The sequence below is a fragment of the Lithobates pipiens genome, unplaced genomic scaffold (assembly GCF_037356315.1).
Source record: "Lithobates pipiens isolate NorthernLeopardFrog02 unplaced genomic scaffold, aLitPip1_a1.2 Scaffold_16, whole genome shotgun sequence".
NCBI classification, from domain to species: Eukaryota; Metazoa; Chordata; class Amphibia; order Anura; family Ranidae; genus Lithobates; species Lithobates pipiens.
Window position 1 is genome coordinate 528189755 of NW_027507748.1, and position 26763 is coordinate 528216517.

At 41.7% G+C, this 26763-nt stretch overlaps 1 protein-coding gene across 3 annotated transcripts in view; it reads right to left on the reverse strand.

The window, feature by feature from the left end:
- The window catches only part of VWA8 (von Willebrand factor A domain containing 8), a 678220-nt gene that overhangs the window by 43156 nt on the left and 608301 nt on the right, over nt 1-26763 (reverse strand). For all 3 annotated transcript variants that reach the window (XM_077483183.1, XM_077483182.1, XM_077483184.1), the window contains exon 39: nt 13969-14077. In XM_077483183.1, coding sequence (XP_077339309.1) covers nt 13969-14077 — 109 coding nt within the window. The remainder of the gene's footprint in view (nt 1-13968; nt 14078-26763) is intronic.

The following is a 26763-nucleotide window of genomic DNA, read 5'->3' on the forward strand; positions in this document are numbered from 1 at the left end:
TAATTGTCACCGCGTTCTTGACGTTCGCAATTTCCGACCAACTTTGTGTGACCTTGTTTATGCAAGACAAGTTTGAGCCAACATCCGTCGGGAAAAAATCCATGGATTTTGTTTTCGGAATGTCCAATCAATGTACGATCGTGTGTACGGGGCATGACATTAATCTGAACAATCTTGAAGTTTGTATACTTTTTTGTGAAGATCCCCACATTTACTTCTTTGAATTCTGTCACACAAATTTACTATGCCCTTTGAGTAAATATGGTTTGTCTGCGTTGAATATTGCTGACCAACTCACGCCCAGTGTAAGTACATAACTAGACTAAATAGTACTGGATATCAGCTTCAAGTGTTATGGCTGTACTAGGGCTATGGAAAACAACAGAAATTTGTTTTCCATTCTTAATTCTATGTTTCTTTATTGCAAAGATCTACTGTATATCAAACCATCTGTTCAGGTATCTAGATTAAGAGCTTTAAAGTTTATGTCATTTTCTTGTATGTAAATTAGTAAAACATATGATATGACAAGACATGTAAAGATTACAACCTTCTACAAATTATACTTAAGGCCCCTGTCACACTGGGGTGGGAGCGGCGTCGGTGGTAAAAAAGCTGGGGCGTTTTAGTGGCGGTATGTGGCCGCTAGCAGGGGGGCGGTTTTACCCCCCTGCTAGCGGCCGAGAAAGGGTTAAAACCACCGCAAATCGCTGTTTCAGCAGCGTTTTGTTGGCGGTATAGCTGCGCTGCTCCATTCATTTCAATGGGCAGGAGCAGCGAAGGAGCGGTGTATACACCGCTCCTTTACCGCTCCAAAGATGCTGCTAGCAGGACTTTTTTTTACCATCCTGCTAGCGCACTGCTCCAGTGAGAAAGCCTGAGGTGTGAGGAGTGGCTCTTTCAGAGCGCTTTGCAGGCGCTATTTTTAGTGCTGTAGCACCTGCAAAGCGCCCCAGTGTGAAAGGGGTCTAACTGAGGGAAAAATGTCAAGGTCATGTTAAGTGTTGCCACTTTCATCCATATTGCCCAACATTATAAAATCTTATATTTAACCACATTTAAGTCATGATCAGATTTGCTCAGGCTCCACAAATATCCTTTCAACCTTGTCTACTTTTTACCCTCTGCCATTCTCATTTTGGCCTTTTGAGGTTCTTGATCTTTCCCACCAAAATACTAGAAAACCTAATCCCTTTGTTAAAAACTATACTTTTGCATTGTATGAATTTACTTCAAAAATTTAAATTAGGCTAATTCTGTGTAATGACGTGAAAGAAAGAGCATTTTAGGTAAAGTTAAATGAAGAAACACATTTAAACTGACCCAAAATCATAGTGTGGGAAACTATAATGTTTACAGCTACTTTCAATTTAGATGTTACTTTAAAACCCAATTAAACTTTCAGTTTGAATCAGCTGAATACATTCCAGGTGCACCAACACTGTGCTTACAAGATGGCTTTCTTTCTTTTCTTTCTTTCTGTAGGAAACAGCCACTGCCTGAGTACAAAAGCCTGTCCCCTGCTTGCATGCTACAACACAGGGACCTTACTCTGCGTGTCTCTGAAAGGCCCGACATGTTTTCTGCATGCAATTGGAAAAGTTCATGTTCCCCACAAAGTGGAGAGTTCTGGTTGTGCCTCAGTGGGGGGCTGCGTTCAATATCTCTGCAGAGAGGGCAATTGTCCACACAGCAGGTAAGGGTCCTTGTCAGCAGCATGCTGGTAGTGGTCAGGCTTTTCCAATTGGGCTGGAGTAAAATCAGTTTCTTGGATTATAGTACAGCACAAATGATCTTTAACCATAGGTTATATGCAGGTACTTTCAGGTGGACACTGCAGGGACATCCCTATCTAACGCTTCCCACTCCAAGCTAGCCTCAGTTTTGTAATAAGCAATAGGGAGACCATAGATTAGAGGGCAGAACCCTGTGTCTTGTACTGTACTCCAAGAAAAAGCTTTTGCGGGTAAGTCAAACATCCTATTTTCTTAGTAGGGCAGTACCAGACAAGGGATCTTTAAGCATGGGACCTACAAAAGTATTTCAACAAAGAGGAGGAGAACACAGCAAAACAAACTCCAACAAGTCCACATAATAAATGGGTCAAGAAGGCATCCACATAACTAATATAGCAGCTAGTAGAGCCCGAAACTGTCTTAAGAAGAAGTCTGAACATCCATAAAATTTAACAAATGTGTAAACAGAGGACTAGATGACAGCCTTGAAAATATGAAAAACAGGTGCTTGTTGCTGAAAAGTTCATGAAATACTAAAAAAAACAAACTGGTAGCGTGCACATTAACAGGGAAGGAAGAAACCCTATGCTTGCCTAGTCCACCTAGCAATAGTGGAGTGAGAAGCCCTGATTGCCTAAAAGATCCTGTAGCTTAAGTAGACTCTCACAGCATAAACCATATCACATTTTCTTGGGATGTTTTGCAGCAGGACATAAGGAGGAAAAGACAATGTCCTGGTTAAGGTAAATGAAAAACATGTCATACCTGCTCTATACAATGGGTTTGCAGTGGTGCTGCTCTTGGGCACAGCACCGGATCGAGATTGGGCTCAGGTATTTGGGAAAGGGGCTGGAGGCAGCAGAATGCATTAAGGTAATAAACCTTTTAGCTTTACAACTACTTTAACCAAGGAATGAGAGGCTAATGGTCTCTGAAACAAAATAGGTAAGGCCAAGATTCTGGGAAAGTGAGGAAAGATCTTCCACACCTACCTCCTTTTCAGGCAGTGCATCTTCAGCTAAGGCAAAGTCAGAGGCTTTCCCAGGAGGGGAGACTGAAAGGGCTTGCTTGTTATCCCTGTTTTCTATTGCTTCTAAAAAGGACAGAAATTCTGACCATTAAATCAGATACTGCAGCATAAAACACCTCACTAGATAAGCAGTAGAAAGGCTGTATGTCTGAAGGCCCAGTCGAGTGCTCAGAGGAAGGCAGGAAATCAGACTGGGGCAACTACCTGAACAGAGGGTACCAGGGCCTTGTAGAGATTGACTACCCCCCATCCCCAAAGTCATGCAAGTTTGAGCAAGTGAGGCCATCTGACCCTTAACCCTGACACTTATGATCTGCCATGTGTTGTGTAAAAAAAAGTGTCTCCAGTGGCACTCACAATCTCTGTTGCTGGTAAGCCTTCTGTGCCAGGCACCATAAGCTGCAGAACCAAGACAGGAATCCAAAGATTACCATGCTGTTGTGTACAGTAAGAAGCCAGGAACTTCTGGTGATGACTAAGAGAAAGCATGGCAAATTAAAGAAAATGGCACATACATGTTTAGTGTAGCCACTAGAAACTAGGTCATTCAGGTGCAGTAGTGTCAGATGCAACAAAGGCAAAAAATTACTCCAAACTGAACTGGCTGGTGGCTCCCGTTGAAAGCTGTAACATACCGTGTCACAGCCTAAAGGTCCTTTATTTCCTAGGCATAAGAGCACCAGCACCTCAGGACACACATAAAGGGCATAAGCCCTGCTCTTACTGCAGCAGATGTCTTGGCACTCTGGGATGAGACACCCATGCTGGCTTCACCCTCCACAGCTGGCATACAGGAACAGGGTTCCACCAACGATAGACCACAGCCAAAGACCAGTACAGCACCCAGTGACACTCAATGTGATGCATCACATGCAAAGGTGAGTGCCCATAAAAAATATTAGAGGCCAGCTTTCTATCTTAATCCAAGCAAGGTCTGGGTACAGTCCCCCAAGGCTGATTCGTAGAGTCAACTGATCCAGTAGCTCCAGAAGAAGCTATAGTGGCTAAAAATGCAGCCTAGAATCATGATAGGAGCATCATTTTAGAGTAAAAAACCTTCTTAGTAAACAAGTAAGGTTCTTTCAGTAGCGTGAAGAGGTCCATCACCGAAGGACAGTAGCAAAAAATGACTGTAGCTGGGAGTGAAAAGGGTTATATAGGGGATGTTGATGCAGGTTTTTTTTTTTTTTTAGCCAGCGTCCAACAGCCAAAGTAGATGCATATACCTATGGCTATTTAAAAAAAAAACAGTAAGGCTTAGAACATCTTTAGTTTAGATCACAAACTTAACTATTGTTTAGCTGTGATTTATTTTTATTTTTTTGCATGAAATGTACTGGATGGCTGAAAGTCTAAACAATTGTTAATTTATCCCACAATGTGTTATTTTATCACCCTCTCAGATGGTTTTTTTTCCATACACTTAATAATAATAAGGTAACTAGTCTAAAAAAAACATTTTTCCATACAGAAAAGTAAGGCCATCATAAATCTATTTTTTTTTTAAATAACTTGCCTATATTAAATTCCTCCGCTACTAAAGTGCAGGTTACACAATCACTATGGCTTCCCAAGGACCTGCTAGCAGGTGTGTACATCGTGGGGGCATTATGTCATTACCGCAAATGACGCTGCCATGCTATTATAAGAGTAGGAGAGAAGTAGCTGAAGGCAGAAGGGATAGGCCGGCAGAAGCGGCTGGAGGCAGGATGGATGGGTAGAGAGGAGTGGCTGGAGACTGGACAAGATAGGTTGGGAGGATCAGCTAGAGGCAGGATGGAGAGGCAGAAAGAAGTGGATGGATAAGCGGTGGGGTGCAGCTTTCCACAGAATTCGGAAACAAATTGCTAGGTGTTTGTATCTGATTGGTTTCTATTTGCTACAGCATTTATTTTCTCCCTGTGCGGTGAATCTGCACAACATCTGTTATTTCATAAATGATGTGTAAAATATATCAAAGACAAGTAAATGCACTGCCCAGACAACTAAACAGATGTGTTTATTCCATTTCTTTACCTCCATGCTTTAGAATGAGCTCTAAAGCATTACTGAACAACACCTTTGCGGGTTAATGTAAAGTAAATGTTGCATATACACACAGCTTTTTGAAAGGGAGCTATTAATAATGTTGAGCCCTGAGAAAAACTCTTTCCTCATGTTAAGTTTAAGATACATAGACAATAACTGATATTCCTTCAATATGTTTTATGTTCCTTCGCTAAATGCCTCTCACTGCCAAAATATAACTTAAGTTTGTCCTTAAATGACAGGAACTTCCACTGCTGCATTACTTCATCTGAAATCTTTCCAACAACTGCATATTTAAAGCTCATCTAAAGGTCTAAAGGAGAATGAACAATGTGGCCCAGAACAAAGAAATAGTACTAGTACAGAACTACCCTCGTAGAAGTTGCTGAAGTTAGGGTTCCCCACTGATGCACAGCCAGTCACACTGCAATTCCTTCTTTCACCCAGCTTGTTTTGTTGCTTTATAAGGGGATGATTATTTTGATAGGTTAAGGGATTATGGGATGCCCAGCATGACAATGAACAGAACAACTTCCTCCCCATTTACAGATTCCTCTTCTCACTTCCTCCTGCACTCACTTGATCCCTCTATGTACAGCTCCTGCTGTTTCACTCTTGAGGGAACTAACAGTATGTCGCTAGTTAAGCAAAGGCCCTTTACAGGCAGGAACTTTCAGTCCCTTTGACAAAGTAGCACAAATGGACTGAACAGCATAACACATCTCCTTCTGCCTTCCTGTGCCCACTGATCCCAGTTCCTCTTGCTTGCAGAATACTAGCCCACCTGGCTGCCACCAGCTGCACCTGGCTGCTTTTCTTCCTAGTCCTCCTGACGGCTCTCTGCCCTACTGACACACACACACGGAGATTCCCCAGGGCAAGGTCGGATGAAGACTTGTCACACTGCTGTCTTTATGAAAAATCGGTTATAGTTTCTCCCTTTGTCTGTCCCTGCACTGATCTATTCACTGTCTCTCCTTGCTCTCTCCGGATTAAATCCCTCCAACTGCCTTCTGTGGTGGGATCCTTCCAGGCCAGCCTCCTGAGCTCCAGCCTGCGGTAAACCCACTGTGGGGGAAGGGGTCCCTCAAGGGCCACCAACAGCCTCCCTCAGCACTGCTTCTCCATCTTCCACCTGAACTCCCTTGCTGGCATGATCCATGTCAATTTATGGGTTTCCCAGTCCCACTCCTGGGGATTGGCTGAGGACCCATAAATATTCAAGGCAGCACCCCCCCCAGCCTCCACCCACTATATTTTAGAATATTCTCCAACATCCTAGAAACAAGGGGGCACTAGAGAGCTGCCAGGATAAATCATCCAGCCCCAAACACTATTGTAACCCTATTACAGACTCACCATGTAACATGAGTCAGAGTATAGTTTACCTACTCTCACTGCTGTTAGCACACACTAGAAGGTGCTACACCAGTATCATACAGAGGTTATGTTGAGGTGGTAATCTGTGATGAATATTAGAACCAGCTAGCCCTGATTGATACAACTTATCATATTTGTCCTGTCTCATATACACCTACTTTTCTACCTCCATGATATTGTTCACGGTGTTCTCCTTTTCAAGCAGATTAGAGCACTGTTCTTGTTTCCACGGGTGGGTGATAGGGACTTAGAAGCATTTAGTGGACATAGAAGCACAACAATTTTTAATAACTTAATGGAGGTTTAGGTGCCATAGAACAGGAATTGGACAGTATTATAAGTAATAGGATGTTGGGATATTTTCTCTATTCACTGCCTTTATGTTTTTCAGAACAGCTGAATCTTTAGGTATTTCCACCAAAGACAAATAAAGGAGCCAGTCTGTATATAACCTTAGTGCTAAGAGAGGAAATGCAAGTCACGGGCAGTGTTTTGCAATTTTTGACAAGAGAAAAATTGCATCCTACTTATTTTTCTCATTTGTTTAAGAAATAGGGATCCTAAGTAAACAAAAGTTTGCACATTAAAGTGTAAGTTAACCTTTACAGAAAAATATGTAAGGTGAACTTACACAGGACCCTCAGCTTGCCCCCCCCCCCCCAGTCCCGCTGACCTGCATGGCAGCGATCGCCCTTTCTGAGCCCCGGTATAGCCTTCTCATGGCTCCGGGGCTTAGAAATCCTCTCAGCTTTCTCTCTTCTTCTTCCCTACTAGGAGGACAAGCTATGGGGGTTCTGATTGGTCGATGCTGCCCATGTGACGGCACCGACCAATTAGAATGCTCCTAAACATATCTGCTGATGGGTACGTTTAGGAGATTAAGCTCTGGGAATATCTGAGCTGTGAGGCAGCTATACCGGGGCTCGCCACCATGCAAGTCAGCAGGTCTGGGGGGGGGGGGCAAGGTTGGGGTCCTGTGTACGTTCACCTTACTTTACACGCAGCAGATCAAGTATAGCCCCCTAAGAGGGACAAGGGACATACAGATGAAGCTAAAGTACCCTTACAGTTAAATTATGTAAACCCTCAGCATGTATATATAATCTATATATATAATCTTTTTTTATAAGTGATCACATTCAGAGAGCTGGGGGAGGATAAACAGAAGCACACTGATTTTCCCAGTGAATGGCTGTGCGTGGGGGAAAGTCAGAGTTCTCGGCGCAGATAAAAACTGACTACACTGTGCTCTGCTGCCTAGTGTGGTCAGTTAAAAATTTTTTTTATAGGAAAGCAGAAGGTCTTGCAAAACAAAAGAAAACAGGTTACTTTTTCATGTAAGCACATGGTACAGCTGAAACATATCAGGAATATCAAATATTAGGTTTACATCTTTCTTTAAAGTTCAGCTCATTCTTTAGGGTGATAATGAATAGCACTGTATGGCTAGAATAAAGGATAGAGCATGAGAGCCAGAGGTAGTATCCCTTATTTGGGAGAGAAATGGGTCTATAGTTTTGCCATAAAGTAGGATTTTTTTCTAAGTTTCAGGACAGGTACACTGACCAAAAAGGCTCTCCTGGGAAGTACAGTGGTCGTAGTGAGCGAGTGAGTTAAAATATCTTATATTGTTCATAAACACAACATTTTGTTTTTTATAGACAGTGTTAGTGAAGAGTTAGAGATAATATTGGCCAATGCTAATGGGTCTTTCCAGCTCCTCAAAGTATAAAGGAAAAACTTTTATTTTTTTTTTAGCTTTGGACAGTGGAGTGGAGAGGGATTAGAATGGTTGTCAATTGTTATTGCTGTCTGTGCCCCCCGAGGCATTCACCCTCTCTATTTGTCCTGTTTTTTTTATGCAATCTTTTTTTTTTTTACATTTTAAACATTTCAAGAAATAAAGTAGGAAAAAACGAGAAAAAAAAGGTCAGGATCCATAATGACAGGTATTGCTTTGTTTTTGTACAAATACAAATGTCAATAGTGAAACAGCTGCAGGTCTTCCCGCGTTCCCGACTTTCGGTCGAAGGGGGCAATCTCCTCAAGCATTGGGGGAAAATGAGGAGACCAACATGGTGAGCTCATTGGGAAAATTTTGAACAGAAAAATAAAGACATTCTCCCCTTACATCCCCCTATTGAGCAACCCCAACCTCCCGCACCTGAACAAAGTTCCTGATCTCCTGATCTGGGCAGGAAAGGGGACAGTGAACCTTAAAACCTTAAGCAAATTGTCACTGGCGGTAAATTGCGATCGTTCCTCGACCTCAAAGATGCTTATCAACTGCCGGGTTGGATGTTGTTTCGTTACTACTAACTCCAACACGCTTATAAGAAGCAGTTCCCACCTTCTCTTACCCTGGAATCAGACTCTGTAGAGGGACTACTCATTGCCAAAATTATAGATAAACCTTTATCTCCCTGTACTTCCGTCTGTCCATAGCCCACACAAAAACTGTAAAAAACCTTAGACAAATGGAGAGCGGACATTCCTGACTTGACAGAGGAGAACTGGGATGCTTGTCTATCCTCCTTTGTAACCAACATGATCTCAGCCAGGGACGGCTTCATGCAAGTCAAGTTCCTCCATAGGGCCTACTACACTCCAAAACGACAGACACTCGTGAATCCTGAGACCCCGGTGACTTGCCCTAGATGCGACCTGCAGGCTGCCTCCTTCTTTCACATGGTCTGGTCCTGCCCACGCCTCGAGCCTTATTGGTCAGGGGTTGTAGACAGACTCAGACGGATCACTTCCCTGACTTTGGGATCTGACCCTGGGTTGATCCTGCTTAATATATTAAATGCCAATGTTTGGGGCAGGTACACTAGGCTGTTCCTAAGCTATGCCACATTCTATGCACGCAAAGAGATATTGCTTCACTGGAAGGATGCTGCACATCCTACAGTGTCTACATGGTGCTTGGTTTTAAACTAAATACTACCACTGTATAAGATTACCTATATTAATTGAAACTGCCCTGGCAAGTTTGATAAAATATGGTCGGGATGGATAGATACTTGGGGAGCAGAGATCTTGGACGATGATCAGGGCATTGATGTTGAAGCTGTACCACAATAATAAATCACTGGTTTTCTCTCCTGAATGCTATTAAGCATCTAAAGTATGTAACCCACCCATCCCAGCGAGGTCTCTCCTCCCCCCTCCATCCCTTCCTCTCCCCTCCCCCTTGACCTCCTTGAGTAATTAAGCTGGAATGTATAGCTACTAAACCACTATCCACTATAATATAAATGTTTTGCTCCCATCTCTCCTATGGATATCAACAAAACTGTTTTCTGTGTCAATCTATACAATAATGCTAATATGACTGATTGTGTATATGCATCGCTTGTATTGTAAAGATTTGAATAAACATTTTTCTTGGAAAAAAACAAACAATAAAAATGCAACATTAGTGCAAGGATAGATGCCGACCACAGACTGTCATCAACATTGGGGTGAGTGACCATGAAAGTGTGGGGGGGGGGTACAGAGATATGCTGGGGGTTGGAGGTGCACATTAAGTGGGTACAGAGCACAAATGTGTAAGGCCCCTTTCACACTGGTGGACTGATTGGGTCCCCCTGTCAGTTTTTCAGGCAGACCATCCATTGCTCTCTACAGAGCACTGACACCCACCACCATTTGATCCTGTCCAAGAAAAACAGACAGATGGGAGATCCATTCTCCATGCGTCTGGCAGATTGGATTGGATGACAGTCAGATGGAAATGGACAGGTGGTCCATTTCCATCCAAAAGCCCCATAGAGAGGAGCATGCTATGTCCATGTCCATTCTGCATCAGCGGAGCGGACACAGACATGTCATCCGTTTGCTCAGCGGTAATTGGGGGAGAGATGCCCCACTAAGCAAATGGATTCCGCTGACAGGTCTGCTCCATGTAAAAAGGCCCTTAGGAGTGTGTGGGGTTTTAAGTTCACTTGCTGTGGTGTATATGTGGGGGGGGGAGGTGTGGGTACAGAGGTGTGGGGGGCAGAAATGTGCAGCAGGGTGCATAGATGTGCTGGGAGGTATTGAGGTGTGCTGAGAAATGCAGAGGTGTGTGTGTGTGTCTGTGTGTGGGGGTGGGGGGTGGAGGTGCTGGGTTACAATGGCTTGCTGGGCTTATGGAGGCATATTGAGGGATAAAGAAGAGGATTATAGGAGGTGCAGAGCTGTGTGGGGTGCAGGGATGTGCTGGGGGGGTACAGAAGTGCACTGGGGGTACGGAAGTGTGTTAGGGGTACGGGGGTTATTTTGGAAGTACAGAGATGTGCAGGGGGTATAGAACCCTGCTGAGGGGTATAGAGGCATTCTGGGGGTGTATAGATGTGTAAAGGGGTACGGCATTAGATGGTTCTTGTAGAACCACGTCCATTTTAAAAGGCCCACCCCTAATTCAAATTCGCCCTCAACAATGGCTGACTGAACACACAAAAAAAAAAAAGAAAAAAAAAAAAAGTCTACCTGACTTTTGGAAAGGTAGGCAACCATGTAGGAAGGGGTCCTGCTGCAGAACACGTGAAAGGGTCCTGCTGTGGGACCACAATAAAGGGCCTTGCAATGGGAGTAAAGGGCATAGATCAGTGGCAAGGGGCCCTTCATGGTTTCTTGCACCGGGGGGGGGGCACTTAAGGTTCTAGTTAGGCCTCTGATGTAGCCTGATAGCACACATAGCTGTTTGCATATGCTTGCATGTAAATGCTGCCTGTGTGATTACATACGAATGGCCAGCAATATCTACAGGTGCTGTCAGGCTCCCATTTGCTTTTAAAGGGGCTTCCCATTAGCTCCTATTTGCATTGATCTCTGGTGAGTTTCCTGTGGGTCATTGCAAATGGCCTCATTTTCAAACATGAATGGGGCCTTAGTCTGTCATTTTGTCAGTATATAACAATCTGAATGTCCCATTAGATATTGCAATACATTCTGATCTGCTGGTCTACTCTTACTGTTCTGTGCGCACCTATTTACATGGATCCATTCTGAGTCTCCCAAAGGTAATTGCAAATGGCCCCACTCGTAAGTGAGAACGGTGCTTTAGGCCAGCTTTTTTCAACCAGAGTGCCTTGGCAAAATGCCTGGGGGGGGGGGAATCAAGCTTGTTACATTTACATAAAACTACAAGTTTTCATTGTGCACCATTACAACCTTCCAGCCGCCAGTGTCCTAATAACCAATGACATCATCGGTTGATAAGGACTTGGCACTTGCAAAGCATCCTGGTTTGCCCCTCCCTCTCCATCAGCTCTGGGATCACATTAGCTGAGTGAGGAAGAGAAACTGAGGGAGAAGAGAAAGATTGCATTAGTACACGTGTTCATCAACGCAGTCCTAATGCATGGACAAGTGAGAACTTAGATCTCCCCTCTTTTTATCTGTATATACGGTTTGATGCTCCCACTGATGTTATTGATCTGGAGGAGAAGTTTAAACTGACCTGTTTTGCTGCCTACCTTGTGTGTGGGACTTTCTTGCATGACTACCTGTTAGGCCAGGGGTCTATGCTCTGAGGTGAGCGTAGCACTTAGATTAAAGGTGGAGGGTCTGTCACCATTCATTAGATAGTGCTGATCTTCACCGGTGGAGTCATCTTTTCATCTTTATGCGACTCGTCGTTCATCAGCATGTTGGACTGTGTTTTATTGCGCTGCACTTCCTAGTTTTATCATTTGTTATGTATTTTCGTGAAAGTCTTTTAGTGTTCGGCTTGCATTCTGGGGGGGGGGGGTTACATTTTTTTGCTGCCTGTACATTCTATTTTACATACAAGAAAGAATACAAGTTGCAGTAAGTACACTACAGTTACTTTCATGTATTACTGCTTTTATTGTCTGAAAAAATAATGTTTGTGTGCCCTTTGCTGTTGAAGGCAGAATATGATATAAAAAAATTAAGAAAGAAAAGCAGTAAGGCTAAAAAAAATATTTTAGAAGAATATCACCTGATTGGTAACATTTTATAAACTAAAGAATTTGTTTTTAGGGTAGCATGAAGCATGAATAACAACAAAATACCAAGCAAGAAGATCTATGAGTTTATAGCACGTGGTAGATCATCCAGGCTTGATAACCATATTGCAGGCAGCTGTTTCTCAATGAATCTGTGAAAATGAGGGCAATGACCCAGCAGAAAGGTTACTCTTATGAGGGATCATTAAAATAAAAGCATTCCTAGAGCCATGTCTTACATAATAGACATGATCACATGACAGGCCTGGGATCCTCCACTGCAGGCTAGTGCCCTTGCCTCAAGCTGCACTCTACACAGGTGTGAGACTTGACTTGTGAAGACCCAGGATTAAGAGTTGTAATGCTGGTAAAGATCAGAGAAAGCAGTAATGAGAAGGGCAAAGTAAAAGTAAGAATTAAGCTTTAGTGTCCCACAAATATGACAGCAAACCAGCATTCGTAGAGGAAACATGAGCAAAACAATGTGCTGAATACATGCTACATGAATAATGAAAGCTTTCTGAGGGAAAGGAAAATAACTGATGTTTTATATGTCAAAACAATGTGTGAGGTATTGGGATATTGGTTTTGAAATGTCTCATTTATAATAAATAACAGTTGGAATGTTTGAAAAAAATAAAAATAAATAGGCACCAAGATTTTTACAGGAACTAAATCTACCAAAGATGTTTGCAACGATCTTGAAAATGTGATTTGTGTTTTTCATGTGTAAAGTAGTCAGATACTTACCTTATTCCTCACTTTCACAGCTTTCCTACCCACCATATGACTAGTGTCATGAATTGCTACTCTTCACCAGTCTTTCAGTCATGGCCTGTTTGGCTTCATTACCAATATGCAAAACCAATGGTCCTGCATTTTGATGTTGAGGGTCCACCCACATGAGGTGGGGAACGACTGACAAAGCTGGGAATAAGGTAAGTATTCATCTACTCAACCCTTTCTCTAAACAAGCTATTCATCGTTTATATCTGGGGTGTAATTTACTGATGACTAGAGTTCAGTTACAAAAACATCTGTAACTGGTTTACACTGCAAATGATTTCTGGGCAACACAGCTGACCAAAAAACAAATATTACTGCAAGGTTCTCATTTAAGTACTCTCTCTAACTGTGATCTAAAAGAGTGGTTAACAGCCTGTTACACTTCGCTAAGAAATATAGCATTCACAGTTTTATTCAAACTATTTTTATTAACTAAAGATGTTATCTGAATTATGGTACATTCAAGACACTATTAAATAGCAACACTGGGAAAGATCACCAACAATAAGTTCCCTGTTGATCACTTTTACTGCCAATATATCTGTACAAGTAAGAGTCTGCAAACATACAGTATGTACAACCCATAATGTATTTTCTACTACATTCAATGCAAAATGTCAGAGTTAGTAGAAGTGTGAAGATTTGACAAAATAAAAAGTTACTACAAGTCCAACAAGGTTGTATTATAAATAGTGGAGTGCCGCATATAGTTGGGGCATGTCAGCTGGGCTTCAATAAAGTTTACACTGTACTCAGGATGGCACTTTCATTTCAACTTGAAATAATGGGATGGGGCTTAAAATAAAAGTGCATGATACCTAAACAGTTAAAGATAGGCCCACCTCTGCCAAAGGTAATAATATCTCTAGCCCTGTTTACAACTGCATTTACATTGAAGTATTGCTGAATACTCCAATGTCGTAATGCTGCATTATCACTGTAGAAACATCCTTTACAATTATATTTACACACACAACATGCTTTAGAATGATTTATAAATAATACATTCTGATATCTCTTTGACACATTTTACATTATATTGAATACTAACCTGTACCACCAGCCCACGTATTTCCACCAACATGGGGCATGTTATCTGGATCCATCTTTCCATGCTTTGGTGAACTCACATCCAAACCGCTCTCTCTCTGCACTGTGATCTAAATAAGAGAGAAAATGCAAAGCAACATTAGTCATTTGGGGCTTAAAGTGATTGCAAACCCTTAATTTTTATTTTTTTTTTTAATAACAAACATGTTATATTCACCTGCTCTGTGCAATGGTTTTGCACAAAACAGCCCTGATCCTCCTCTTCTCAGGCCCCACCGATTGCCCACCATAGCATACCGCTTGCTAGGGGCACATATGCGGGCTCACCCCTGAGCCATCTCTGTGTGTCCATAGACACATATAGCGTTACTTAGCCCCGCCACCAGCTCCCTTCTCACTGGCTGTGATTGACAGCAGTGGTAGCCAATGGCTCTTGATGCTGTGTCTGAGCCTATGAGGAAAAATAGAGCCGAGAGAACTGCTGCTATTGTGCACATTGCTGCATAGAGATCGGGCTTAGGGAAGTATGGGGGGGGGGGGGCGCTGCACTTAGAAGGTTTTTTTTTTACCCTAATGCTGAGAATGCATTAAGGTGAAAAACCTTCAACCTTTAGAACACTTTAAGATGCCATAGTGCGCCCTGCACTATAATGAAAAATATCCCTAAGTATAGCAGTTACTATATTGTACAATAAGCACTATGCCTAAGGTGACAAAAAAGCTTTTTTTTTGTCAAACTGGGAAGAAAAAAAATGTATTGTGTATATACCAAAAAATAATAAATAAATAAATAATTAAAATAAAGTGTTGCGTTAAAACTAAAACAAATAGGTGTCAAATGTGCAAATTGCTCAATCTTGAATCAAGTCAGAATATACCAATCAGTCCCATGAATGGTGATGAAAAAAAGTAGTCAGTATTGTAACCACGGATAAGAGATGAAACAATCAAGCACCCTCCACCACAGAGGTCGGCCGCCACCAAACAGATAAGATATGCTCTTGCTAGACAGCCAGGACCTCTTATTAGGAAGGTCAAACACGCTATGGGATATTTCCCTATCCAATATGGCCAAGGGAACAAAAGTGAGGCTTGGTTGTTTATAATGAGCCACATGATGCTGGCATTGAAAGAGAGGTTTGGCTGCCATTAATGGATACAAAAGCAATGACTAGGCATGGCGCTTGTGCCCTGGAAGAAGTTCTATTGTAATGAAACACGTAGGGAATCGTTACTTGTCTATGTCATCACATTACCAGGAAGTGAAGGCGGATGCCATTTTACTTGCTTGGATGTATTCTTTTCCATGCGCATATTTCATCCAAATATGTGAGTGTATTTCTTTTACGATAAATATTAGATTTTAAGGTTTTACACTATATACTGTTTTATTTATCCACGTTATCTATGGGGAGTCTGTGGCCGCCACTGTGCATTGTATTGGGAGATGACACCTCTGTTTCCCCAATCCCTGCTGGAGCATGTACAATAGGAGAATATCCCATAGTGTGTTTGATCTTCCTAATAAGAGATCCTGGCTGTCTGGTAAGAGCATATCTTATCTGTTTGTTGCTGGTCGACTCCTGCGGTGGAGGGAGCTTGATAGAATGAATGAATTAATGAAATACTTGTATAGCGCACAATGCAAACTGAATCGCCTCTAGCTTGATTAGTTTCATCTCTGATCCTTGGTTACAACACTCACTACTTTTTTCCATCACCATTCATGGGACCGATTGATATTTTGGGACTTGATTCAAGATTGAGCACTTTGCACATTTGATACCTATTTGTTTTCGCACAGTTGTAATTTCAGCTTTTTAGTAACTGTTGTTGACACAAGTGCAGTCATTTTATGTTTTCTATACACCAATAGCGATCATTTGTTCTGATCAATTTTTATCCTTCTGTTGTGAAAATCTGACTTAAAAGCAGCTTTGGCTTCTGACTGAGAGTTTTTCAAATAATCTTTGATGGAAATGCCCAATTGACCACTTCTGTTCAGCCATATCTTAACTACTTGTATGTGCCAACATTTCTCCTTTGTTAAATACTGTGATAACACAGGTTTTCACTTGGTTAGCTTTATCTGTAAAATAATGCCTGGATTGCTATTGTTATGGCTCTGTGTAAATTTTGATAGCAAGTTTACAGAAATTACCACTATGATGTTTTGCTGTAATTTAGCATATCAGATCTCTGGATCGCGACCGTGAAAGCCTGCGACTGCTGCAATGTTCTGGCTTGTTTGCCAGTCTCCTTCTGTGCCTGCCATTATCCGCTGCTGATGTCCCTGGTTATGATGTGTGATGTGGAGGTATGAGTAGAGCTGAATAAGGCCAAACGGGGCTCTAAACGGAGCATTTGTGGTGTCTGAGCCAACGGAAATCCTTGCACTGGAGTGGGGAAGTATATGGAAGAATACATGTGGTAACTGAACTCTGCATTTTTTTTCTACTCATTGTATTCTCCTCATTTCCTTTATTTTTATACCTACTGCTATACTCACTGCTGGCAGATCTAGCGTGGCAGGTCTGCTGGGCTTGGAGGTAAGCACTCTGGGCATAATTTCTTTGTTTTTTCTGCATCCATGCATTCAGGAATATAAAATTATAGTGGCTATGAAATCTGTGATTTATGAAGGGGAGAGGTGGAAGTTGCAGTGGAGATACCCTTCTCCAACTCCTTTTTTTTTTTTGGTATTTCTTACTTATCATTTACCATGCATCACAGCATCTTCAAGATTTAAAGGACAGAAGTGAATATTCATATTCAAACCATTCACAGGTACATAGCATATAGAGACATAGGACTGTGTTGGGGTTTGGGAAATTTGTGAGGTAAAAACTGGGCTCAGCTATAAGCGATAATGAGGAATAAAATGGATACGACAGTGTTAGGCCCAGGAGCTCAAAATGGAGTGGGGATGCCTTCCCTTCGGTCACGGCAGAAAGAAGCAGCTTTGGGCGCAGCAGAGAAATTACAAGGCTTTGTATACAACTCCATTTCAGAACCCTCTGCTTCTCCTAAACAATACGCAACCCCTACACCTCCTACACTTTCAGATGACAAGCAGGATAATCTTGCACAGTACAAAGTTAATACTAATATAGAGACACAAGGTAATGGCCAAGAAAGAGAGATGGCACGGGGGGTGGGGGGAGATAATACTATTATTAAAAATTCTACTGGAATTCCATCTGGAAATATTCAAAATGTGCAACAAGTTCAGATTGAAGAGCCAACATTGAAAGATGTGTTTAAAGCAGTTCAAATAAGCAATGCTATGTTGCAAAGCAATGTTATCTTTGACAAATGCAGATGCGTGAGGAGATCACTAGTATTCGCCAAGATATGAAAAAAGTGCAAGAGCGCACTACAGCAGTAGAAAGTCGAATTGGTAATATTGAGGGCACAATGCCACTTATGCAAAGAGATCTCAAAGCAGCGGGTCTCCAGTTAAAGCAACATGCTAATCATATTGATGATTCTGAAAATAGATTGCAAAGAAATAATTTAACATTGATCGACCCCCCAGAGCTTACAGAAGGGGATAACATTGTAGACTTTATGGAGCAATGGCTGCTAATTTTTTTTCTCCCTTTTTTTCCATTGAGCGAGCTATTATTACTAAGATGCTGCATTATAGAGATGAGCGACAGCAAAGCTAAAAAATGTAGCTGGAGATGGGGCGGTGGGTTGGCTGTCGCTATCTTTCATTTTTTCGGTTCTGCCCCCCCCCCTCACCTATTGCTGTTGGGTGGAGAGGGATGGTGGATGAGGGATTGCTACTGTTCATGTTTACTTGTGCACTTTCATATTTAGTTGTGTGTTTTAATTGTGTGTTTAGAGATTTTGTGTACATTATTTGTTTTTCTATATTTTGCACTTGAACTTTACACCAGTTGTATGTTTACTATTTTATGAACAGTATTATATTCTTATGGATCTATAACTATAGATTAAGATACAGATTATTCAGTGCATAGCCATTCCAGCGCAGCGTATATTCAATTTTAGGTACTGTCGTTGAACAGCCCCATACGTCAATCTCTGGTCGATTTCTTTAAGAATAATGTAGATACTGCAACATCACAGGTGATATGGGATACAATGAAAGCATTTTTAAGAGGACTACTATTACAAGCAATTATTCAGTTAAAAAAATCTAATGCAGAGTGGGAAGAAGTGCAACAAAAAGAATTTCAATATATCCAGTCTTACTTTAATATATCATTCTGTATGGAAAGACACCCAACTTTTATATAAAAGGACAGTCCTGGAAAAAAGATCTCCTATCTGTAAGGAGTAGGTATTACGAGGAAGTGGAAAGGAATGGGAAAATAAATATATATATATATATATTTTTTTTTTTTAACAATCAGGATTATTTTTATTGAAGGATTAATAACTGAACAAAAAAGCAATGGCTGAATAAGCCAACCATGACATGAAAACACAGCATACATATTTAGAACAGCATAGTATACAACAATAAGGAACAAATATGCCCAAAACATGAACGTGAATGGAAAATCACATAGGGGAAGCCACATATAGATCCGATATCAGGATCCTGTATCAAGAAGGGTAACAATAATGAAGTCACCACAGCACATCCTTTATCCTCTACCTTCCATGGATAAGCAGCATTTCTTGCTTCAAAAGACCCAGAGAGGAGAGGGGAGGTGCAGAGATTTCTCCTAGGAAGTATTAAGGGGGAGGGGGAATGGAGGGTATCAAAATTAAGGCTCAAGCCCGAGAGGCAGTACAGTAGGATCTATGAGGAGGCCCCGTTCACACCGACGTCCAGGACAGCCACACTTTGTCGAACTTCCAGGGGCAGCCATGACTAATGTATGTACATTTTGTAAAGTGGCAATGCAGCATCAATCAGAGCCATCCAGGAGGACAAAGTGGGTAGACTAGGAGAGGACCATTTGCAAATCATCACCTTTTTAGCATAGAACATTAAATATGAAATTAAAGTTTGTTATGATAGGATCTTTGGTCGTCATTCGGGATCCCCAGGAGTGCCAACTAAGGTGACATGGAGATTGATAATCCCAGTTTAGTATTGATCAGGTCAAAGACTTCTAACCTGAAGTTTGGTATCCGGGGGCAGTCCCAAAGCATATGTATTAGAGTGCCTATCTGAGTTCGGCACCGTGAGCAGTGTGGGTTCCTATCTGGGTATAGTTTATGTAGCCTTACTGGTGTGTGATAAACTCGATGAAACAGTTTTGCTTGTATCAATTTATCTTTCTACAAGATAACCAGCTTAGGGCTTTGCTCCAAATCATCTTCCCAATCTTCCCTATGGGGGGGGTGTATCTGCCTTCCAGAGAGCCCATAGTTTCTCGATTTGGGTGAATCAGTTCTAAGCAGAGTGAATGGGAAAATATTAGCTGTAATCGTAAAATCTCAGACCCGTTCAAATTTTAACCCCACGGTGTTCGCCAACAGGAGACATCACAGGTCACATAATCATATAGATATTATAGCATCCTTTTATAGTGATTTATATACGAGCAAGGTGACTTATAAATTGGACCAACCCTGAGAAGACTTACTCCATCCCCTGGAGATACCCTAAATTTCTGCAGATGACAGAGAAAGACTTAATTCCCCACTCACATTGGAGGAAATAACAAGAGCCGTTTCAGAATCGGCAAGCGGTAAAGGATCAGGAACTGATGGCTTGTCACTGGAGATTTAAAGGCTCTATGGAAAAATACTCCTCACGAAACTATTGAATATTCTTAACCAGGCATTCAACACAGGTAGGCTTTCGAAATCAATGAATGAAGCAACTATTATCGTAATACCCAAACCAGATCAAGATCAGACACTACCAGAGTCTTATTGGTCAATCTTGTTACTGAACTCAGATGTTAAGATATTGGCAAGAGTCTTGGCCAATAGATTAAATACCGTTATAGGGAAATTGATACACCAGGACCAGGCAGGTTTCATCCCAGGAAGGTCCACAGCAATACATTTGAGGAAACAGTTTTTTTTAACCTGCAGATGACTCCTGATAATGTAGGAAAAAGAGTGGACATATCTCTGGAAGGTTTTGGAAAGATTTGGCCTGGGTGAAGGTTTTGTGAGGTGGATAAAATTATTATATCATGCTCCCTGAGCATGTTTACAGATTAATGATACTATATGTTTCTTTATATAGGGGTACCAGACAGGCCTGCCCATTATCCCCATTGTTGTTTGCATTAGTAATAGAGCCCCTAGAGATAGCAATCAGACAAACAACCCTAATTAAAGGGTTTAGAAGAGGAGAAAGGGAAGATAAACTTTGTATGCAGACGTCTGCTGTTTCTGTGAGATATAGATGAATCACTCGTTTCTGCTGTAATCTTGATAGAGACCTTTGGCTCCTTCTCCGGTTTCAGCATAAACTGGGATAAATCTGTATTGATCCCACTAGATGAAATGTCTCCAATCCTACCACAGAGGGTAAATCAGATTAGAATAGCCAAGTCTCTAGGTATTTGGGTCTCCTTTAACCACTTCAGCCTCGGACCAATAAATACCTTAAGGACCAGAGGTCTTTTTGCAATTTCGCACTGCGCTGCTTTAACTGGTAATTGCGCGGTCATGCAATATTGCACCCAAACGAAATTTGCATCCTTTTCTTCCCACAAATAGAGCTTTCTTTTGATGGTATTTGATTGCCTCTGCGATTTTTTTTTTTGCGATATAAATGGAAAAAAGAGCGAAAATTTTGAAAAAAAAAGATATTTTCTTCTTTTTGTTATAAGAAAAATCGAATAAACTAAATTTTAGTCATACATTGAGGGCAAAATTTATTCAGCCACATGTCTTTAGTAAAAAAAATGTCAATAAGCGAATATTTTTTGGTTTGCGCAAAAGTTATAGCGTCTACAAACTAGAGTACATTTTCTGGAATTTACACAGCTTTTAATTTATGACTGCCGATCTCATTTCTTGAGGTGCTAAAATGGCAAGGCAGTACAAATCCCCCCCAAATGACCCCATTTTGGAAAGTAGACACCCCAAGGAAATTGCTGATGGGTATGTTGAGCCCATTGAATATTTATTTTTTTTGTCCTAAGGGATTGAATAATGACAAAAAAAAAAAAATCACCACCTTCAGGATTTCTAAGGGTGCAAATTTTTGATTTAACTCCTCACTACCTATCACAGTTTCGAAGGCCATAAAATGCCAAAATAGCACAAAACCCCCCCAAATGACCCCATTTTGGAAAGTAGACACCCCAAGCTATTTACTGAGAGGCATGTTGAGTCCATGGAATATTTTATATTTTGCCAAAAGTTGCGGGAATATTACAAACTTTTTTTTTTTTGCACAAAGTTGTCACTAAATGATATATTGCTCACACATGCTATGGGCAGAAGTCAAATTACACCCCAAAATAAATTCTGCTGCTTCTCCCGAGTACGGGGATACCACATGTGGGGGACTTTTTGGGAGCCTAGCCACGTACGGGACCCCGAAAACCAAGCACTGCCTTCCGGATTTGAATATAAAATGCTATAAAAAACAAACTAACCAGAGTCACCCGTAACACTTATACGGTGATCAGTGGTGAAAGGGTTAACTAGGGGCAATCAGGTGGTTCAAATTTTTATTAGGTAGTATATGGGGGTCCCTGGCGCTATATAAAAACCTGACGGGGAACCTAAATAACTAACTGGCTAACCAGCGTCACCAGTGACACTTATACTGTGATCGCTGGTGAAAGGGGGTGAAAGGGTTAACTAGCAGCAATCAGGGGGTTAAAACCATTATTGGGTAGTATATCGGGGTACCTAGCGCTATAAAAACCTGGCGGTGAACCTAAAAAAATAACTAGCTACCTAGCGGCACTAGCGACACTGATGCAGCGTTCAGAAAAATTATCGCTTAGTGACACTGGCAAAAGGGGGTGAAAGGGTTAACTAGCGGAAATCAGGGGGTTAAAACCATTATTGGGTAGTATATCGGGGTACCTAGCGCTATAAAAACCTGGCGGTGAACCTAAAAAAATAACTAGCTACCTAGCGACTGTAGCGACACTAATGCAGCGATCAGAAAAACGATCGCTTAGTGACACTGGCAAAAGGGGGTGAAAGGGTTAACTAGCGGCAATCAGGGGGTTAAAAACATTATTGGGTAGTATATCGGGGTACCTAGCGATATAAAAACCTGGCGGTGAACCTAAAAAAATAACTAGCTACCTAGCGACACATGCAGCGATCAGAAAAATGATCGCTTAGTGACACTGGCAAAAGGGGGTGAAAGGGTTAACTAGCGGCAATCAGGGGGTTAAAAACATTATTGGGTAGTATATCGGGGTACCTAGCGCTATAAAAACCTGGCGGTGAACCTAAAAAAATAACTAGCTACCTAGCGACTGTAGCGACACTAATGCAGCGATCAGAAAAACGATCGCTTAGTGACACTGGCAAAAGGGGGTGAAAGGGTTAACTAGCGGCAATCAGGGGGTTAAAAACATTATTGGGTAGTATATCGGGGTACCTAGCAATATAAAAACCTGGCGGTGAACCTAAAAAAATAACTAGCTACCTAGCGACACTAGCGACACATGCAGCGATCAGAAAAATGATCGCTTAGTGACACTGGCAAAAGGGGGTGAAAGGGTTAACTCTAGGGGCAATCAGGGGGTTAAATCTTTATTGGGGGGTGATAGGGGGCTACCCTGGACCTAACACTAACTGTCCTGACAGTTTTTACTGTCACAACTGACACTGAATGCATTGATCAGTAAAGAAATGATCAATGCAATCAGTGACACTGTGACTGGGGGGGGAGGGGGGGCGGGGGGGGATCGGGGGGCGATCGGGGGGGGGATCGGGGGGGGTTTGTGTGCCTGTGTGTACCTACATGTCAGTGTAGTGTTGGTGCACACTTACTTTTACTGTTCTCCTCGTAGTCCGGTCAAAAAGACCGCCCCGAGGAGAATGACATCACTTCCTCCTTCCTGTGTAAACAATACACAGGGGAGGAAGCTTCTCATTGGCCAGGAGCGATCCAGAGGGGGTGGCCGAAAACCAACGGCCATCCCCTCATCACGGAGCGCTCCTGGACCGAATCGGACCGCCGTAACCAGCGGGAGGGGGTCCGATCGGACCCCCCACCCGCTGGAAGGCAATCACGTAGATGTACGTGATTGTGCCTGCCTGTGCCATTGTGCTGACGTACAATGGCAATACGGCGGTCCTCAAGTGGTTAAAATTGAGGGATATTTGAATCAAAATTTGACGCCACTTTTAGATAACTTTAAGGCGAAGAGTAGAAAATGGACTAAATTACCTTGATCTCTGGTGGGACGTGCAAATTTGATTAAAATGTTCTGGGGCCCTCAGTTACTTTATAGTCTTCATAATTCTCATATGTGGATTCCCCTTAAATGGTTAAAAAATAAATAAAAATAGATTCCCTGTTCCGTATCCTACCATGGAAGGGTAAAATTCCTAGAATTAAGCGTTCTACATTACAACATCCCAAAGAAAAGGGGGAGGACTTGCTGTGCCAAATGTACGTTATTGCTTCTCACCTGCAACAGATGGGGTAATGTAGACAGGATGGACCCAATTCAATTGATACTTTTGACTTGGCCCACTTGTAATAATTTAATAGCTCAAATGGAATCTGGATCCAAAGACCCACCTTAGTGTTGATGAACAGAGTATGGCAGGAAATGAAATTAAAAATGCAATATATACACATTTCAGTTTATACCCCTCTATGGCAGAATTTAAAGTATGGAAAGGATCGAGGATTCAATATATTGACCACTTATACTCTGATAGGGTGCTAAAAACATATCATATTTCCTTCTCCCCAACACCTTTTTTCAATATTTACAATTAAGACATGCTTTACAGATCCAATTTAAAGGAAAGCATTTAAAAGTTTAAAATATGCCATTAATAGATTTAATTGCAAAGATACAGTTGAAAAAGGGCATCATCCCTAAAATATATGGTTATTTAATTGAACAACCCCAGGGCTAGACGGGGATAGGAAAAGGACCTAGTAGATCTAACAGATGAACAATAGCAAAATATTTTGGAACAAGTACAATTACCCCAGAAAACTTTAACACAATTATACATAATTCATAGGGTGTATAGAACCCCAGTTTAATTGTATTACTGAGGTAGACAAGATACATCTGACTGTCCTCAGTTAGGAGAACCTCAGCTGACCTAATACATATGGAATGGAAATGTCCAAAATTATTTAGGTACTGGCAAAAAATAATTGATACTATTAACCGGGTATACCAAATACAGGTACAAAGGGATCCTAAAAATAAGTTTGCTGGGGTGCCTAGAAAAAGAAACACACATACCAACAATTAGGATAGCAATAAACAAAATGTTTATTGCACGCAAGCTAATTGCACAAAAATGGATTTCCTCGATTGTGCCAACATATGTGGAATGGCGGGTACAGGTTAATGACACTGTATTAAAAGAATGGCAGTTTTGTCGGGGGGGGGGGGGGGCAATAAAGTTTCATAAAATATAGGATTTGTGGCTGGGCATGCCTAGGATGACTCATTTTATAATAGCAACAGATGGAACTCCTGGGGTGGATGTTTTTTTTTTTTAATGATAGAAAATGTGGGGAAGGATAAGTGAAAGAGGGTGGCATAAGGGAAAGTAAAAGAAAAAAGGTAGGAGGAGAAAAGGGGAGAGAAAGGGAGAGGGAAGAAAGAGGGGGAGGGGAAAAGGAGAAAGAAAGAAAGAGGTAGAAGAAAGGGGAAAAAAAGAGGGAAGAAAAGTGGAAAAAGAGAAATAAAGAGTAAAAGGGATACGTTTAGGACATAAATGGATTGTATAGATAGGCGTATCATTAGATACAGATGACTGTTGGTCTTATTGCAGGGGGGATTTTTTCCCACAAATGGAGATAAGATGAGGTAGATAAAACAGGGGGAGAGAAGACGGGGGGAAGGGACGAGTTAATTACACGAATAATAGTGTTGATGTAATTAAGAGAAAGATAGGCAGTGTATGTGTTCTGGTCTCTTGGTTTGTTTACCATTTTTTTTGTTTGTTTTATTTATTTATTTTTAAATGTGTATTTAGTTGTTTTTGGTCTAAGTGCTGTAAACGAAAATTGGTGTCATAAAAATTATGAATTGGAAAAAAAAAACTATCAAAATCCAACCCAGCCAATTCTACAGTATGTCAAATAAATTACTTTTCATTATAGCTGCATTAAGCCTATCAGATAGGACAGGATCCATGTGGATGACAAAGGTACCCCCACCTGGCTATGAAAACCTGTTCGATTTGTGCAATTCAGACTTTTTTGGACAGCTGAGAGTGGAGGTGTGCGAGGATAAGATTAGCAAATGAGCAGGCAAAAAAGTAATCAGGGCCATAGGCTTTATGTATACTGAGGCTAATGTTGCCATAGATATTAAATGACAGTTTCCCAATCTGGGTGACCAAAATGTCAGAGACAGAAGCGATAGAACATGTTGGAAACCTTGCCTGAAAGCAGTGTATTATCAGAGGAAAAACAGCAGCAAACAGCTTCTGCAGCACACATATACCTAAGCCTAAAAACAAATATGTCATGCAATGCGACTATATTTTTCAGGAGGAATATCTCATGTGCAGTGGCAGTGAGTGAAATAGTGTGTTGGTGCAGTTGCAATGAGTACGGTATTGTGCATCAGTGTCATTGCCTTAAGTTGTGTATCGCATGTTGGTCAGTGGGGGGTGAGTGAGGTATCACGTGTCAATGCAGTGGTGGTGAGTGGGGTATTTTGTATAGTGGCAGCAAGTACAGAAGTCCGTGTCAGTGGCAATGACTGCAGAAGTATGTGTTTGTGCAGTGGCGGAGAATGCCTATGCTGCCACTGTGGGAAGGGTATCAGTGCTGCAGCGACAAATGGAGAAGTGCGCATCAGCACAAAAGTGGAAAATCCAGAAGCTATCGTTGGTGCAGTAGTGATAAGTGGAGAAGCACACGTTGGTTCAGTGATGACAAATGCACATAGGTGCTGTTGCTTTGAGTGAGGTGTTGTGCATTGGCAGCGAGTGGAATGCTATGGGATGGTGCAGTGGCGTGGTGGCATAGTACTACATGAGAGTGCTATGGCAGTGGCTGGGGAATAGTATGACTGTGAATGGACATTATATGTTAGTACAGTGGCAGCACGTAAGGTATTGTGAATTGGTGCAGTGGTGGTGAGTTGGTTATTGTGCACCATTGCAGTGTCAGTCAGTGCAATATTGCGAGTGGAATATTTAGCAATAGAGCTCGGCGATAAATGGGTTATTGTACGTTGGTGCTGTGGCAGCAAGGGGCATATTGAGCATTGTAGTAGTGGCGGTGAGTAGGGTTTTGTACGTCAGTGAGTGGGAACTGCGCATTCGTGCAGTGGCACTGAGCGGTATATTGTGCATTGGTGCAGTGGCAAAGGGTGTACTCTGGGGCTCTGAAGTTGTAACCTGTACAATAATCCTAGCTCTCTTCTCTTTCAGCAGCCAGCAGATGTCAGCTTTCCTTTATAATAAAAGCTGTCACCGCCACTAATGTGCATATGAACGGTAACAGCACCAATCTCATGCTTCAAGAATCACTACTGCACAGCAGATTTCATATTTCTGATATGTATCTCTGTTGCCATGCACTTGTATAAAAAAATATTTTTATATTTTTTTTCTCTTTGCATTTCTTCATTTGTGTGAAAAACCTAGTGATCCCGCAAATCCAACACATTCCAAATAAACTGACCACACTAGGGCACAGAAGCACATCTTCACC